At 40.4% G+C, this 19,321-nt stretch overlaps 1 protein-coding gene across 5 annotated transcripts in view; it reads right to left on the minus strand.

Moving 5' to 3' along the window:
* Positions 1-543: 543 nt before the first annotated feature.
* Positions 544-19,321, minus strand: part of LOC309639014 (protein argonaute-4) — a 38,160-nt gene continuing 19,382 nt past the window's right edge. For 3 of the 5 annotated variants that reach the window (XM_082415695.1, XM_082415698.1, XM_082415696.1), the window contains 7 exons: positions 18,246-18,430; positions 17,022-17,181; positions 13,543-13,858; positions 13,258-13,392; positions 6,955-7,056; positions 6,501-6,700; positions 544-4,405 (listed from right to left, as the gene is read on the minus strand). In XM_082415695.1, the coding sequence (XP_082271821.1) occupies positions 4,297-4,405; positions 6,501-6,700; positions 6,955-7,056; positions 13,258-13,392; positions 13,543-13,858; positions 17,022-17,181; positions 18,246-18,430 (1,207 nt within the window). In that variant the 3' untranslated portion in view covers positions 544-4,296. Of the gene's footprint in view, positions 4,406-6,500; positions 6,701-6,954; positions 7,057-7,284; positions 7,383-13,257; positions 13,393-13,542; positions 13,859-17,021; positions 17,182-18,245; positions 18,431-19,321 lie in introns of those variants that run through there. The other 2 variants (XM_082415697.1, XR_014251413.1) reach the window with 2 other exon arrangements.

The raw sequence follows: 19,321 nt of genomic DNA on the forward strand, positions 1-19,321 counted from the left end.
CCACGTTATGCAAATCTCTGCATTATCCTTGCCATGATTTAACAAAAGGGCTTTGCTGGTAAGAATGAAAAAACTTGAGATTGGATAGCCCCAGGATGGGTGAATTTGGGCAGCTCTTCCTCTGAAGAAGTCAGTCTTATAAAGTACGTGGCTATGCTGTCCTCTGAAGACTACAGATTTTTCTCAGAACATCACTGAAATAGATCTCCCTATTAAGAGCTATACCCAGAACTCTGCTGAAGCTTTAAGTTTTCACATGTGAAATGTTGCAAGAAGCTCTTCTAAATTTCCCAAATAACAATTTCTAAAAATAGGGAGACCCAGGAGTTAAAAACACAAAGTTTTCTCATTGTTCTTCTTTCTCAAATTTCTTATACTGAGGAAACTGTTTTTAAAAAGTAAGCATGGGGAATTCCCCGGCGGTCCAGTGGTTAGGACTCTGTGCTTTCCCTGCCGAAGGTGTGGGTTCAATTCCTGGTTGAGAAACAAAGATCCCACAAGCTGCGCGGTGTGGCCAAAAAAAAAAAAAAGTAACCATGTGTATTGCTATTACAGTATACGCTATATTTATTAGACAATTGACAAGAAAAACAATGTTTGGCACAAGAATGCCAATTTATTCTTTTATGGACACATGAACACAAAATATCCCTGCAGACCAAAAAAAAATTGCAAAATTTAAACAACCATCATCTTATCTCAACTTGGGGATACCACCCCTCCCTTAATAGTTTAGAAAGTACCTCGTATTGCTAGAGACATACATCCAGTCCAAATTTAATAAAATACATTTTAGAACATTACAGGCCTAACAATATAGAAACAAAAATGACACCATTAGTCAAATGAACAAATGCAAACATTTTTCAGCTACTAGACATAGAAAGAGCATGAATATGTCAATAGCAAGGGGTAAGAAAATGGTTAATCGATAACAAGATCTTCCCTTTAATTTTACAAGGAAAAATCCTTGGAGTTGAAGCAGTATTGATACAATGCCCTCAGCCTCCACTTTCTTAAAATGAAAGCAGAGCTACCACCTTGCTATTGAGCAAGAAAATCTTACAGCACATCCACAAAGGGTTGCTAGGGCGGGGCAGAGAGGGTGAGCCTGGTTAAACAGTGGATTACCTTTTCCCACAGGAAGGGTAGGTAGCTGAGCCAGGTAGGTAAGCTCTGATATAGGCTGGGCACCAGATCCTAAAATACAGACCATATAGAATATGTCTGCTTGTAAATCATCTCCTTTGGAAGCAGCAAATAGAATTTACAGTAAGAATGAATATGTTCTGTCTGCCCAGACTGCTGGGCAGCTAGTTCACTCTACAGCTAACAACAACAACAAAACATAATTGGTTCAACATTTGGATCTTCACCACTCTTTTAATGTCCCCGTGCCTTATCCCAAAATTGTTAACTCTTTAGCATTGCTACATTTAAATCTTTCACACCACATGACAGTGCCTAAACAGGCTGCATTAAAAAAAACCAAACCGCCTACACCTACTTCTAGAGAATGCACACCTCCCATTGATTGACACATGCATAATGATTCAGTCAGTCCCAAGGGGTTAACGTGTTCAAATTGTCAAGCCAAATTAAAACTATGCATTCAGACCTGCCTGCAGTAAGTATTGCTGCAACTCGTATTCTGCAGTAATTACCTCTTAAAGATTCACCGCTCAGCAAGTTTTTTCCAACAATCCTAATTCTTCTATATTTCTTTCCTTTTGTCCAAAACGGCAGCATTACACCCTCAAAGGTACTGTTTTCCTATAAAAATAGGCCTCCCGGCTTTTCCTCCACCACTACACTGATTTGCCCCAGTGTACTAGGACTGACTGAGGTCTTACAAACTACAGTTCAAGGTCGAGTGTATAGCCCATCTGCAAGCACGTCAGGGCTTCCTGGCACTCCGCCTTGCTCCCTGCTCCATACATGCCAGGAGATGGTTAGAAGTGACGCTTCTTCTGTGCATTATTAACAAGCAAGTCCGAGGCACTCAAGTGCAGATGGGGTGCCCACTGGCCAGCCAGCCAGCCACCAAGAGTTCTTCACATCCTGGACTCCAGCAAGTCATCCTTTTCCTAGAGAAAACTTCCGTTTTTCCTCCTCTTGCGTCCAGGGTGGCCAAGCTGAAGGGTATTTTCTGCGCTCTCCCTGAACAAGTGTGAATAAAAAGCAGCAGCCAGCCCCTCACCAACGTGTCCTGATTTGTAGTGTCCAAGTGAGGTATTTGCAAAAAAGGAAAATCTTAAGAAATTAACATCCGCCATCTCCTTCACTCCTGCCTATCTTGTGCCTCAATTACAGAGCTTGCTTTCATCCCACTCTATGAAGAGAACAAGGACGTCTGCACTTGTATCTTAATGAGCTTTAGGACTCCATATACATTATAAAACTCTCAGAGACCAGTCTCAGCAAATACTGGTGGCGCCGCTGATCAACAGCACATGGAAATGTAAACTTCAATGTATTTACAAGCTTGTTTAAAAGACTGAAGAAAAACAGTGCTTTATATTGCTGGAATTTTGAGAAGGCTAGTTTAAGAGATTTGGACCAGCTAATGAGTTCAAGCAACATCCTTCACCGTTAGATCCAGTGTTTCCCCCACCAGCAGTTTCCAGACAGAGGTGGCAAAACCGTTTTACCACACTGCATCTATCTCTTCCCCCAGCACCTTCCTCAGCCATATGGAGTGGCTCGGGGCCTTTTATCCCTCCTTTCAGCTCTCACTCCTGAGGTTCCAGGACAGAGAATTCCAAGTCAGTAAAATTTGGGCTGGGAAACACTGGCTGGAACTATCAAGACTCTATGTAACTGTTGTCCATTCACAAAGTATTATCTACACTAAATACAAAATACCTTTTCCCCCACATTTTAACTGATGCTTGCTTTAGATCAACTCCCTTTGTTTGGACAAGAAAGGAATCCTGTCTCTCTGTGAACGGAATCCAGAATCTATTAAGAAAAATCAACCTTTTCTGTGCAGTTTTAGTTTAATAAAAGGAAGGAAACCCCACCAAGTACATTTCAGGTTGAAAGAGAAGCAAAAAATTTGCACTACAAGTAACTGTGTGAGTAACCTTGATTCCCAGGGAATAAAGTTTTAAATGCTGGTACATTTTTGCAAGTTGCAGCATCACTCAAGGTACCTTAAGGACTGGCAAAGCCTATTCAATAAGGAAGCATCCTGGTTCTAGCTTATTTTAAAACAAAGTGACAGGACACCAACTGTGACTATAAAACAGATAAAAAGAATTCTTTAAAAAGGCATGGAAATATATGTCTTTTCTGACCAGTTTCAGAAATTGCCAGATTATGAGCTATAAGAAACAGCTGATAAAAATCATACCGAAATCTCATCTATAAAACTACACTGTCAGGGGGAGGAAGACGAGGGACTTTAAAAAATGTTTATTGCCAAAGTTAACTTGCCATGAAAAAAGTTTAAAAATCATTTAGATCTAACAAACCACACAGCAGCATAAAATGGGCACTTTTGAAAACTCTGAAAAATACTAAAAGCTAATTTTTTTCAAAGAGGGGGAAACATGAGTACTTTTACCATGGCAGTGTTATCTGTCACCGCGACATGCATTACATGTGTTACACATTCACAAAAGTCAACCAAATAAGAGAACTGCCTGTCTGAATCTGCAGCCAAATATAGTGCAATTGCCTGGCAGCCTGTACTTGCACCAGCACAAGTCTGTAGAGATCAATAGATAAAGTAGTAAAACTAATAAAACTCTGTAAAACTTTCAAAAATTAATGCTCGTTAAAGGCATTTACAGTGGTGAAGTCAGAAATCTCCATTAAAAAGCCTATGGACCCACACAATTAAATAGTTACACTGAACTGAAGTAGATTGTTTGGTTTTTCTCTCCCATTTATGTATATACCCCACTCGACGAATACAGAAAAAAGGAATAAGCTTCTCTTGTAAGACTAGAGGGATGCGGTGAACACCACAGCTAGCAAAATAGTCCATAGAAACCTTTCTCATAAAGTCCTTTAGAAAGTTCAGGCTGATTAGCCTTTGCATGATGAGGTAAAAATTCAGTCCAGTGCATCAGAAAAGATAATCAATGAGTATCTATTACTTTAAAAAAATGGCTCAATTTTGTTGATGCATCAGACAGTGCTGCGAAGTATAGATTCAGTGCAACTATTCTGAGTTGCTGGTAGAAGACCACCTGAAGTCAACTTGGCTCTCTCTAGAGGCAGTAGGCGTTTGAAACATTTTGAGCCTGCATGGGGTGCCAAACTGGTCGAGTTCTCTTTCTGAGACTCTCAGGCAAAATACATCGTGTGCTGGGTATCATGGTGGATCTGCACAGCTTTAGCCAAGGCCTGAGGATCTCGGCCGTTGCTCTGTCCTGACACATGACTGCCTTCCGCACTGTAAAGAAAAGAAAGCAAAAAAACCAAGAGTAACAAAAGATCACTTCAAACTCCACATGTTTCAAATAGCATGAATAGTACTAGACTCAAGATCTTGGGCTCAAGGTGTGGCTCCTTAAATAATTTGTAACGTCTCTCTAAACATCAGTTTGCTCAACTGAAAATGCAATGCAACTTATTTAATGGGCTGTTGCAATTAATTAGAATAATGTCTGCAAAGACCCAAATCTTCAACAGTGCCTACACAAGGACTTCCATTGTCTGTTATGTCTGGTTAATGCCTACTTGTCCTTTAGGCTTCAGTCAAATGTCATTTCCCCCAAATAAATCTTCCCTGATTCTGAAGTTCAGGTCAGAGCCACCTGGAATATACTTTCACAGTATATTAAAAGTATACTCTACTTTTATTTTATTTGAAGGATTATTATTTGGATAATTATTTATTTCCCTACTGGGATGTGATCTCCGAGAAAGCAGCAACTTTGTCTGTCTTACTCACCACTAAATCCCTAGTGCCTGCCACATAGCATTGCCTCAATAACCATTTGTTGAATGGATGAATGAATGAATGAATGAATGTGCTTAGCACAGTGCTGGAACATAACAGATACTCAGCAAATGTTACTATGCCACCAGCCTTTCTTGTCTTCCCCTCACTAGCTATACGACCCTGGACAAGTAACAACTCCTCTGAACTTGATCTTTTAGGATAACAGTAACAACTTCTGAACATACCTTTTAAGGGCACCATGTGATAAAGGGCTTAGTAAATGGGAAATCACCACCCCTCTTCTGACTTCTCTACTTAAATTATTATTACCCTTATTATCTAGGCTCAAAATCTTAGTCATTTTTTACTTCATCCTCTTCTCTGTCACTCACATCCAATTAACTGTTGAGTAATATCTATTTTATCCCAGGATTAGCCTCTTATGTTAAACAAAGGTAATCTTGCTCTAACAAACATATTCTTCCAGCTTCATGCCTGCTATTCCCCTTTCAAATGCTCCAACCAAAGAAAACTTGCTATTGTTCAAACATGTCACTTGTCTTCTCTTCTTTGTGTCCATTATTCCCTCTGCCTGGAAAATTCTTTTCTCTTCTTTGTAGAGCCAAATCCTACCCATCCAGCTATGAAATCTCTAACAGACTTTCCTCTGGTGTCCAATTGCACTTTCATCTATACTGCTATGGGCTAATTGTCGGTTTTATGTTCGCCTGTATTGTATCCCATACTGAAGCATAAAATCCCAGGAAACATGTCATCCTCAACTTACAGTTTTTAGTACCTAGTACAGTGTTGGGCACACAGGCAATACCTAGTAAATGTGTTGAATGAATATGTATATTAAAGAATGGAAGGTACAAAGCCACAGCTGGGCATTTTCCATAATAGCGTCCTTTCAACCCGTACAGAAATAGACTTGCAGTGGAATGTCTACTATTTAGCAGCTGAATTCGGACTTGGGGAAGAGCCCAGAAACGGCTACACTTCACAGATGGTCATTTGGAAAAAAAACTTTAACGCAGAAAGCTTGTTTAGTTATTTAATAGTAGCTCAATAACAGGTCAATATGTCTGATTCTCCTGAGATCCTTATTTGGGGGTGAGAATGGTCTGGTACCCCACCTGTTCCCGACACAAACCCAGGTTCCCTCTGATGCATTCTCCAAAACTGTACTGAAAGTAAAGCGAACTGGTCAGGACTTCCCCCTTGCATGAAGTGGAATCCACAGGCCTGTGACTGCTCTGACTGGAGCCAGGGCACTGGGCTGGACACCTTTTGAGGCTGCTTAGGACCTGAGCAGAACTGAAATGCATTTGGCTCTATGGGAAATCCACAGGCAGTTTCAAATGAGACTGCTTTTTGGGGCAGACTTTAGACACATCATACAAGTATGAACAAGCCTGGGCAATTTTTGGACCAAAAGTCACATTATCAGCTTTTAAAGGCACATGCAATTTTATTTGCTCCTTGAAATGTAAACCTTAAAAGGAAGTTTAACTCTTCCTACAAGTTTTCTACAGTAGCTCATTTTTTTTAATATGCTGCTAACACAGACAGAAAGATTTTATTTGCCTGAGAAACTTGCCTGTCATGATCTTTATCCACCAGATGATACCTTGCCCTGAATGCTACAAGGCGGGCATAATAGGCAGGGGCTGGAATAGAGACTGAGCGTGTGCACCGCACATAGGTATGACATAGCTGGTAAGTTAGTAACTGGAGCTCATCTGCAGTGAAGCAGTTGTCATCCCACAAGACCTGGTAATGTGAAGGACGGCTGGTTCCCTGGAGAAAGAGTTTTATGATTAATGTCTCTGACATGGGTTGACTACCTGAGAGAATTGAAACCTACTTAAATTCAGAAATATTCCTGCCTAGCACACCTACAAGCAGATACCTAGACCAAAAGATAACAGTTCTAGGATACAAGCATTAACAAAGTTATGTACAGTGTTTAATGACAAGTCTACTCAAGCTAGTTGCTGAATTTGCAAACACCTCCTTATCAAATCAAAGACGTGGACTAGCTTCCAAATTACCTGAATTCCTGCATGACTACAGAGGTAAAAGTCAAACTCAGATGGATGCGTGATGGTGCTATCCACGGTAGTGCCTGCTGGTACATTGCCACTTTTCCCCACCTAAAAAAAAAAAAAAAAAGTATAATTAGTCATCAAAGTGCTAAATTGAGCTCAAGCCATTAGTAACAAGTTAGTATACTGCTCTTAAATGAACTCTTGAAAATCAGTTTAATTCAAGATGTTGAATTTTCTGTAACTTTCCCTTAGCCCAACTATTTCAACCTTAGATATTTTCTCAAATATATTCCACGGTTTCTCTAAGGGAATCCAGACAAAGAATTATTTTACCTGTGGCTTTGGGCTGCATTATTGTCATCTATTTTACAGATGACACTTTGGTGTGTTCACAGAGGGGGAAAAAAAGACATTTAAGATGGATAAGCTTCCTGAGGGAAAAAAAAATCAGTTTTATTCCTTATTTGGAGTAAAAAAAAAACAACCGACAACTTTCAGTAAAAGTTAAGATGAAGGAATCTTTGAACTGGTTCACCAGGTTCAACAAAATTAATACTTTCACAGGATCAATAAAAGAATTCACTGGCACATGCATTATCAGGAAGAGTGCATTGAAATGAGAATTGGGAAAACCATAGTTTCAGTTCTAAGCCCAGCCTTGCAACTACATACCTTGAACAAAGCATAGTATCTTTGAGCCTCAATCTAATCATCCATAAAATTAGGTGATGATCTCTGATACTTTTAAAATTCTAAAGTTCTTCTATAGCCAAATTCTAAAATCAAACTTCTAGAAAAGCAGAGAGGAGAACTTCAAGGAAAGGAATTAAATCTTGCTATTTGGTCAGTTTTCATCCACTTCTGCTGTACACAAGGGTTCCACACGAGGTAGTACATTTAGCATATTGGCACAAATTTGATGGGAACTTATTTGGCTCCATTCTAACTATTGTTAACTTCAGCTGAAGATCATGCACCAATGCATATAATAATAACATACATGAGTATAGAAAAGTCTCATTCCATGAAATTCATATGTGACCTTGGGTACCTAGCTGGACAAGAGGAAATGTAACTGAGCTACAATCATTCTAGTATTGTTTCCCAAAGTGTATGCTTTAGAAATATTAGTTCTGCAGGATGTGTTTAGGTGTTTTATGGTCAAATAAATTTGAGTGATACTGGGTTAAACCACAGTTGAAAGGCTTTTCTATTGTATGACTTCTCAGAACCTTTATCTAGTAATGTATAATCTTTAAGAGGGAGATGAAGTATACAGCATTTCCCAAACTTATTTGACCATAGAATCCCTTTTTAAAAATCTCTTGGAATCTACAGATGAGAACCTAAAGAGGTGCTGCCCTAGGGAAAAGGGGGTCCAGGCATGTTCATTTCAATAATTATTGCTTGAGCACCATGTGCAAGGCTCTGCAACAGATGTTGGGGATGAGAGACAGAGTCACAGAGAGAACTAAAGAACCTGCCCTCCTGCTCTTCATGAAAGTCACAGGCAATGAACTGCAATGCAATGTAATAAGGGCCTTACGGAAGAAAAGCTGGTGGGAGGAAATGGTTGAGCCATGCCTTATAGGATAAGTACAGGTTGGATAGAGGGGATAGAATGAAAATGGAAACATTCTAATACCCCTTACAGTCAGGAATGGATAAACAAACTGTGGTTCATCTATACCACAAAATACTACTCAGCAATAAAAAAGGAACAAACTACTGATACACACAATAACGTGGATGAATCTCAAATGCATTATGCTAAGTAAAAGAAGCCAGACCAAAGGCTATGACTTCTTTTCATATGACATACTGGGAAAAACAAAACTATAGGGACAGAATATACGTCAGTGGTTGTCAGGGGCTGTAGGTAAGGGAAAGGGTTGACTACAAAAGGGCATAAGAGAGCTTTTGTGTGTTTTTGTGTGTGACAGAATCATTCTATATATTAAGGTGGTAGTTACACAACTGTATGCATTTGTCAAAACATGCAGAACAGTACGCTAAAAATAGTGAATTTGACTGTGTCTATATTATATCTTATTATAAAAATAATGGGGAAAAAAAAGGTGGGATGGATGTGGTCATTCCAGGGATAAAAATACACAATGTATATGGGAAATGGAAATAGTCACATTGTTAATGAAAGGTGTATGGGGGCATGGTGAAAGATCAAACTAAAATGTGTTTTGGCTACCGTGGGAAAACACTGAGCACCATAAGAAAGCATCTGGTAGGCAATAGGGGGAACATGAAGATTTTTGAGCAATGGAGTGGCAGGATAAGATCTGTATTTTAAAAACCTAGCCCTGACAGTAGGCGGAGGATGCATTTGTGAAGGAGGAATGGAGACAGGGAGACTGCTAGAAGTCTCCTGCAATACTGAAGAGTTCTGCCTAGGGCAGATGGAACACACAAGAGGAAGAGTTGAGACAAGAGATTTCAGGGCAGAACACAGAGAACAGTTTGACCCACTGGACATGGGAAGGGGGGACAGGAATAGAGGAGAAGAATTTAAAGACAACTCTGAAGTTTCTCACTTGGCTGACTAATATACAGTGATGCCAAGCAATAGAAGAATAGGAAAATTGGGGGAGGAATAGTTTTTAGATGCGGATAAAACAATAAGGAGAAGGTTTAGATGTGCTTTGCTTGAAATGCCTGTGGTAGATTGTATCATTGGTGCCAAATATTCCCATGCCCCTCCCTGGGGGAGGATTATACATCCTTACCCAATTAACTCAGAAGTGGCCATGTAACTTCCTTTGGCTAATAAAATGTGGCCTGAAATGTACTACTTCTGGGCAGAAGCTTTAACAGCCAGCATATGGCTTATCATGTATCTTTTTTCCCCTCTACTACAATGACTGGTGAAGTTCCAGACAGATGCTTCTCTGTCAGCCTAGGTTCCAAAGGGAGGACAGCGAGGTCCCAGTTGCAGCAGTGCCACAATGAATGTGTAATGTGAACAAGAAATAAATCTTAGTAAGCCACTAAGACTTTGGAGTCTTTTGTTACCACAGCACAGCCTAGCCTATCTTGACTGATACAATGCCTACAGAGCATCTAAGTAAACTGGTAGACAGTTAGAAGGGCAGATCAGGAGCTGCATAGAAAATCTGGGGCTGGGGCTTCCCTGGTGGCACAGTGGTTAAGAATCTGCCTGCCAATGCAGGGGACACGGGTTCAAGCCCTGGTCTGGGAAGATCCCACATGCCGCGGAGCAACTAGGCCCGTGCGCCACAACTACTGAGCCTGCGCGTCTGGAGTCTGTGCTCCGCAACAAGAGAGGCCACAATAGTGAGAGGCCCACGCACCGCGATGAAGAGTGGCCCCTGCTTGCCGCAACTGGAGAAACCTCTCGCACAGAAACGAAGACCCAACACAGCCAAAAATAAATAAATAAATAAATAATTTAAATCTAAAAAAAAAAAAAAAAAGAAAAGAAAATCTGGGGCTGGAAATACAGATTTAGGAATCTATAAGCAAATAAGTGAATCCGGAAAAGTAGGCGAGACTAAGGGAGTTGAAATTGAGAAGAGAAGAGAGAAATATGAAATGCCAGGAAGCATCAGTGTTTTAATGGACAGAGGAAGAAGAGGAGTCAAAGAAAGCCTAATTACAGAGGTGCGTAGTGAACCTGGAAAATCATATTGCTAAGGCCAAAGAAGGCAAACATCCATAAGTGCTTCAAAGAGGTCAGTGTGGGAATTTGACAAGATATCGATGGATTCAAAATGAGCAAGTCATTGAGAGAACGATCTCAGTGGAGTCACTGAAATAAAAGTCAGGCAACAGAGAACTGAAGTATTATGTGAGAAGATACAAAAAGAAAATCAAGTCTTTTTTTCCTATAAGTTTGGTCATGAAAGGGAGGAAAGAAAAAATGGCAGGTAGGTTGAGGGAGAAGAGAAGTTTTGAGGGAGACTGAGGAAGAGCTGAGAAACTTTAAAAGGTGAGGAGAGGGAGGCAATGGAATGGGGAAAACTGAAATTTTGAAAAAAAATGGATAATTAATGAAGTGAGGCTCTAGAGAAGGCAGAAAGCATTAAAAACGAAAGCACAGGTGGAGGGAAAGAAAGCATAGGTGGAGAGATTAGCCTCTGAGATTCAAGGAAGAAAATAAGAAAACACAGATTTAGCTAAATTTGAAAGTAAAGGGGAGGAAGCCGAGAAAATTCATGCCTTCTCAATTTTGTTTTCTGGAGGAAATAGAAGGTTATTCTACTGTTGGCAATGTAAATTGTTGGCAATGAATGCGTCATGGATGGGGTTGGGGACTTGAGAAGAGTATAAAGGTTTAGAACAGATGTTCTGGGGAATACGGTAAGTGAAAAGAAATTGCAGCATCAAAGGCCTGGCTGAGATTTGCTGTCAAGAACTTGTATTATGGTTCATTATTAAATAAATGACTTTTTTTCCTCAGAAACCTCAATCAGCCTAAGACTAGAAGCAAAAGAAATGAGCAAGTACACTACTTCAGAGTTGGAGACTGGCAAGAGGCATGTTTAGAGAACTGAAGATGCTGGTGTCAGGGGTGCAAAGTAGATGAAGGATTGGGACTGTCAATCTTCAAAGGTCAGGAGTGACACTGGATGGTCAAGAACAAAGCTATGAGATAGCTTGGGGGTTTAGAAAGATAGTCCAGGTCCTAAAGTTACATGAATAGCAAGTCAACAGAGGGATGGAGTGTGACTCTGCAGTTAAGGAGGGGATGGCAGGATGTTTTGTGTCCAGAGCTCGGTCAAGAGCTCAGAGAATTTGAATTAGCAGAATTTAAGAAGTATTACCGAGTCAGAGTTTGGCAATTTGGAAGACAGTATTTTGAATCTGAGCTGATTGGTGGACCTGTGGCCCAAAGGTAAAACCTTAGTTCTCTAATGATTCAGAAAACAAGAAGAAACAGCTCAGCCTTGGATTAGAGACAAAAACTAAGCATGTGGGACTTCCCTGGTGGCACAGTGGTTAAGAATCCGCCTGCCAATGCAGGGGACACAGGTTTGAGCCCTAGTCCAGGAAGATCCCACATGCCGCGGAGCAACTAAGCCTGCGCACCACAACTACTGAGCCCACGTGCCACAACTACTGAAGCCCGTGCGCCTAGACCTCGTGTTCCGCAACAAGAGAAGCCACTGCAATGAGAAGCCCGCGCACTGCAACGAAGAGTAGCCCCCGCTCGCCGCAACTAGAGAAAACCCGCGTGCAGCAACAAAGACCCAACGCAGCCAAAAATTAATTAATTAATTAATTAAAAAGAAAAATCTAATCCTTAAAAAAATAAAACAAACTAAGCGTGTACTAGAAAACAGTGGGAGTGACCCACAAGACAACAAGATCAGGAAACAGAAAGAACTGGTCTCTCTGAGAGTGGATCAGGGAGCGCCTGAAAAAGTTGAAGTAATGTCATAGAAAAGATCATAGAAGTAAAGTCATCCAACACTGTGTACCTAAAATTTACCTAGTTTACACATTAATATCAGATTATAAATAGGTTACACAAAATGCCTTTTATCAAATGCTGGAAATTGTACCCAAAATTAACATTCATTTACTAAGTTAATCCTTAACAACAACTCTGTGAGATAGGTATTGTTCTTATCACACTTTACAGTTAGAACATTACGGCTTAGAGAAGTTAACCTGCCCATGGTTAGTAAATGTGACATCACAGGCATTCAAAGTGTGTACCCGAAGAATCCCCTGCACTGATGTAAAATCATTTGGAAGAGAAATTCTTCTTTATACTCTAGAACCATGCCTTAGGCGCCGGTAGCAAAAAATAGCAAATGGCAATAAAGTCCAAGTAGTAAACCTTCCCTTTGGAGGTTTCCTGTATCACCATAGTGTACATGGCATTTTTTAACTTCTCCCTCTAAAAACTCTAGAACCCAGTATTGCTGTCACATAAGAGAAATATTCAGTCTTGAAACCTGTATCATTCAAAATTGCTCATCTAAGCTCAATTGGAGTTAGTATGCTTATTAAATTATTATTAGGCACTTCTGCTTTAAAAAAAAAAACTATATGTATGCCTACTCAAAAACACATTCACAGGACTCCCCTGGTGGTCCAGTCAGTAAGACTCTGCGCTCCCAATGCAGGGGGGCTGGGTTCAATCCCTAGACGGGTAACTAGATCCTGCATGCATGTGCAACTAAGAGTCCGCACGCTGCAATGAAGATCCTGCATGCCGCAACTAAGACCCGGCACAGCCAAAATAAATAAATAAATATTTTTTAAAAACCAAAAACATATTCACTTGCATCAGATAATAAAGCTTATCCTATGTGTTCTTACCCTCTCTGTTTTATCTGCACAGAAGAGTCGTGTGTGATGTCTTTTCTGCACCACAATATAGGTTATTCCTGGCCGGTAATCTTCTTCCAAACTAATACATGCCTTTCGAATTGCTATTAGTTCTGGCCAAGCTACCTAGGAGTTAGAAATAGAATGATGTTTAATAGAGAACTTGCCTATCTCTCAGGCATCTCTCAGATCTGATTTACTCCGAGTGGCAGATGGGAGGAAACTCCATCAGATACCTAGAAGCCCCAGAAGGCAACTATGGGATTAAGAGAGTACCTGTTTCATCTGTCCCTCGGATACCCCTCCACGGTAATAGATGATCCGAGTGGGTTTGAAGCGTGTGGATTTGTAGAACTGGATCAGCAGCTCTCGAACCATGTTAGTAAGGTCCTGGATTACCTCCTGACTATAGAGGAGCTCCTGGGAGATCTCCTGGCGGGACGTCTGCACCCGAACGGTGGCACAGTACCGGCTGGGGTGGCCGTCCATACTGCCAACGACAGCAGCAATGGAAGGCTTCTTCCCATCCCCTGCTGGGGGGTGCGTGACATCCGCTCCCAGGAAGATGACAGGCTGCTGGAACACCGAGGGCCTGCTCAGATTTAAGGAGACATTGCCACTCAGACATATGGATGAAAATGTTTTTGTTTAGCAAGATCACCAGACATAATCACAGGCATAATCTTATGAGAATAAAGACGTGTCCATTGGGAGAGAACTCTAAGGCCCACTGAGTATCTGTGCCACCCAGTACAATGAATCTGAATTGACTGAAGAAGCCAACATGGTTCTTCTGCAATAGTAGGAAGGGTAGAGTCAAGAAGAGGACCCGACCCAAATTTAACAAAATCTCTACGTGTAAAGGGAAAACTTTCCCAGAACAGGCTTTCCTGGGATCCTAGGATTTCTACAATGGATACTGAATTGCACAATGTACATGGAACTGGCACAAAACCCCCAATATATGAGACTTAGGGAAGAGAATAAAGTCTGTCTCCTTCCTTATTTTATCTTCTCCATGTATTTATCACTTTTACCACATATTTTACTTATTTATTTTATTTATTGTATACACACACACACACACACACATGAAAGTAAGCTCCATGAAGGCAGGAATTTTGTTTTGCTTTGTCTTGTTCACTGCTGTATCCCTAGTGCCTAAAACACTGACTTGCTCACAGTTGGCACTCAACTAATATTTGCTAAAAGAATGAATTCATTTATTTGGCACTAATTTATCTATGGAATTCAGGAGAAAAATATCATGCATGTATTACTTCTCTGGTAAATTCTTAAAGGTAGAATTTGGGATTGTGAATATTGATTTTTAAAGTATATCTAGGAGGCATCCCAAATCTGACAATCTCATGTAATAGGTACTAAAGATGAGGTTCCATGAGGGCAGAGACTGGGTTGTATTTCCCTCTATATATCATCATACAACATGGGTTTGGCATAGTAGGGTATAAGAGCAAATGTATATACATAAGATACATACACAGAACATAATAACAGCTTACATATATTATGTACCAACCACTGTGCTAAGTACTTCACACGTATGAATTCATTTAGTCCTCACAACAATTCTATGAGGGTAGTACAATTATTATCTCAGATTTCCAGGTTTAAAAAATGAGATATAAGAGGATAAGGAACTTGCTCAAGATTACACAGTTAGGAAGTGATAAAGCTGGAATCCAAACCCAGGAAGCCTGACAAAAATGTCTGTACTCTATGCCACTATGCTACATTGTTTGGGGTAAAATTAAATCATGCTTTAGGTTAACTTCCCCTATGGTCTATATACCTCATCTACCAATGTTGCAGGAAGGATTTATTTACCTAGACGTTTCATTCAAGGACAAAAATGAGAACTGTGATACAACTGTATAAGAGTAAGGCACTCAAATTCACCTTCTTCTCAAGTATGAAAATGACTAATATCACAGACAAAATTTAACTTCCCAAATCACTTCCACATACAGGATTTCACATAAAAACACTGTAGAGTAGACAAGTCAGATATTATCTCAACAGACAAGGAAACTACAAATTAACAAGGAGCCGCCCAATCTAAGAAATGGGCAAAGGACTGAACAGGCCCATCACAAAAGAGGATGTCCACTTAGCCAATAAGCATATGAAAATGTGCTCAACATGATTAGTCATCAGAGGATTGCAAATTAAAACCATCATGAGATACTATTACCCTCAACCAAAATGGCTAAAATTAAAAGGACTGATACCACCAAGTGTTGGCAAGAATATGAGCAACTAGAACTCTCAGTGGAAATATAAATTGGTACAACCACTTTGGAAAACTACAGTAGTCCCCCCTTATCTGCAGAGGATATGTTCCAAGATGCCCAGTGGATGTACCAAATCCTATATCTACTAGTTTTCTTTCCTATACTAATGGATGGGTAGCATAAACAGCCTAAATACACTGGACAAAGGGATAATTCATGTCCAGGGCTGGATGGAGAGGGAGAGTTCGAGATTTCATCGGGCTATGCAGAATGGTACGCAATTTAAAACTTAAGAATTGGGACTTCCCTGGTGGTGCAGTGGTTAAGAATCCGCCTGCCAATGCAGGGGACACGGGTTTGAATCCTGGTCTGGGAAGATCTCACATGCCACGGAGCAACCAAGCCCATGTGCCACAACTACTGAGCCTGCGCTCTAGAGCCCATGAGCCATAACTACGGAGCCCACATGCCACAACTACTGAGCCCGCGTGCCACAACTACTGAAGCCCGCGTGCCACAACTACTGAAGCCCGCGCGCCTAGACCTCGTGTTCCACAACAAGAGAAGCCACCACAATGAGAAGCCCACGCACCACAATGAAGAGTAGCCCCTGCTCGCCGCAACTAGAGAAAGCCCGCGCGCAGCAATGAAGACCCAATGCAGCCATAAATAAATAAATAAATTAATTAATTAATTAAATAAAACTGAAGAATTGTTTATTTATGGAACTTTTCCACTTAATATTTTCGGACAGAGGTTGACTGCGGGTAACTGAAACCAGGGAAAGTGAAACTGCAGATAAGGGGGGACTACTGCATTTGATAGTATCTATCAATGCTAAATACATATATTTTCTATAAGTCAGCAATTCCACTCTTGCAAGAGAAAGGGTACTTAATTCCACCAAAAATGTAGAAGACTTGTATAATAAATGTATAAGAATATCTAAAATTTTGTAGTATATTCATAAAATGAAATAATACACAACAAAAAAGAATAAACTTCTACTTAAAATAGCAACATGAATGAATCTCAGAGACATGATATTCAGCAAAAGAAGACAGACACAAAATAGTATATACTGTATGGTTCCATTTATAAGAAGTTCAAAAACAGGCAAAACTAGGGAATTCCCTGGCGGGCCAGTGGTTAGGACTCTGAGCTTTCACTGGCAAGGGCGCAGGTTCAATCCCTGGTCAGGGGAACTAAGATCCCACAAGCCGCGGGGTGTGGCCAGAAAAAAAACAGGCAAAACTAATCTATGGTGCTGGAAGTCAGAACAGTCAGAACCTTTGGGGGTTATCTATTGGGAAGGGCCATGAGGAAGCCTGATGAGGTGCTGGATGTGTTCTATATTTAACCTGGGTGGTGGTTACATGAGTGCATAGGTATATAAGAAAAAGTAACCAAGATGTATATTTGAGATTTGTGTGCTTTATTGTAAATTATGTAAGTTAGAGCTTAAGAAACAAATGGAAAACACAGAGTTCAGGATCTCACCTTTGATGAGGTACAAGCACGTTGTTAATTCCTCCGAGCTTTGCATTTATCTTCAGGCAAAGGTTGGAAAGGGTTTGAGGTGAGGTCTTCACTACATTTTTTACCTGGACACACTGTGTAGCCATACCCAGGAGGGTATCTCCAACACGTTTCACCTCCGCTACAAAAATAAGTTTATTAATTAATTAAAAAATGTTGATATATTCTCCTGATTACTAAAAGTAGAGAGAAACATCCCCCCACACACATTAACATTTACAGAGTGCCTACTATATACTGTACGTTGTGCTAGATGCTTTTCATGTGTGGTCCTTTCATCTGCTAAACCCCCAGGGCAATTTTTTTGAGTTTGGAAGGCTCTCTCCCTACCCTTTTCTTCCCTCCTGCAGGCTTTGAAGCTAGTCCACTTCCTTTATTCTACCGCAGCCTGCCACCACTCACCACTCACTCAAGTCCCTTGAGGTTCCTTTTCCCACAGGACTGGTCTGGCAAAGAAATCAATCTCCCCAGCTCCTCCCTCTCAGTACACACACCAGCCCTTTGAATTCTAAGGGATTTTTTTCCCTTCCTTTCCCTCCTCCCCCAAACACTACAGATAAAAGAAGCTAACAAAAGAAACAAATATAGAGAGGGTTGAAGGCATTTTATAAAGTTCAAATGGTTGGTCTAGGTAGGTTCCAAATCTTTTACTTAGATGATAGCCAAAAGAACTTTGTATCATTCTTCTTATAAGAGATACAAACTAAGCAGCTCCTATTCTGGAAGTGGTAGGCTCCCCCACTCTGATATTCCTAAATGCTTTTCACCAGACATTCCAGTTCTCCCTGCTTTGGGGACTATGGTAAAATGGCACTACCCTCATTACCACTGCATTTCCTGCCCACCATCCCACTTCCCCCACGTAGGTTGGGTGGGCCATATAGCTGGTTGTGACCAAGAAATTGCAGAAGTTAAGAACCCTCCAGGCTCTCTTTTCTCTCTGCCATGGAGCCAGCAACATTCCAAATAGCGACTGGGTTCCAGAGTGAAAATGATATGATGACATGGAGTAGAGGCTGCAGTCTACCCTCAATGGACACATAGCAAAAGCAAAAAATAAAACCTTGTTGCTTTGAGCCACTGAGAGTTCTGGATTGTTTGTGACTGCAGCATAACCTAGTTTATCCTGACTGCTACAACTACTACTTGAAATCATCCCTCATTCAACATTAAAGGGGTCCATACCATATACTGGTGTCTTCCCAGGCAAGATAACCACTATTAGCTGTAGGCCCACATATGTCATTTTCAGGTGTTTAAACATGGGCTCCACGCTGTCTGCACCTTGTGCATACTTGCAAAAACATGGCTGACCCTGGATGGGCATTCCTGCATCCTTAGAGATTTTACGGAGCTGGTCAGTGAAACTCCTGTTAAAATAGAACCGGTGGCACAGTGCTTTCATTTCAGGGCACATTCTTAGCATTTATTTCCCTCTAAGATATTTCTTTCAGTTCTGTAAATTCTTAGCCAAATTTAGAAACAAATAAACAAACAAACAAAAAACCCCTATCTTTAACTGGTTGCCAAAAATAGCCTGGAAGTTGTATCACTAATTATAATGCAGAAGACTCTGTATTATTAAACTATCAGATTGTCATTTTGAATTTTTAAATAATTGTGCCTCAGCTGGGTCTCAGGGCCTAGAATAGCATTCCTGTTCAAAGATTTTTTTAAACATTCAAGTCAGTAATTCCGGACTGAAGAAAAAAGCAAGGTCAAAATTTCAGGTAACGTGTATTTTGGTAAGCCAGGTACAAGAATAGTTGGGTAAGCTTGTGTTCAACTGAGAACACAGAAACACACTGTCACAAAGTCACCATATTTAGGATGACATTCAAACTTGTAATAGATTTGATTCAATAACAATGTCAAAAGAAATCATCACTTTAAGAAAAAGCAAAACTCATGGTCAAGTTTTAAATTTTGGATTTGTAGAAAGCTTTCAGAATGATTTGTTTTCTGCATTTGCCAATGTTTTGTAGGATTCCTTTCTTTCACTCCAGTTCCCTTTTCCCGTCATGATTTTTCCACCCTTTTCACTAACTTCCTGTATATAGATAACTGCAGCTGTAAGATGTGAACCAATGATCTTAGTCAGTGACCCTGCAGTAAAACAAGCTCTCTAGTACACTGTAATGATTAAAAATGAACTAGTTTTTATCTTAGCTGAAAAGATACAATTACCCCAAAGGAAGCTTCTCTAAGAACTCAAGAATTTGCCAATCGGCACTGCTTCAGCCTTGTTAGTCACAAATTTC

This window comes from Balaenoptera physalus (assembly GCF_965194825.1).
Source record: "Balaenoptera physalus genome assembly, chromosome: 1".
In the NCBI taxonomy this organism is placed as follows: domain Eukaryota; kingdom Metazoa; phylum Chordata; class Mammalia; order Artiodactyla; family Balaenopteridae; genus Balaenoptera; species Balaenoptera physalus.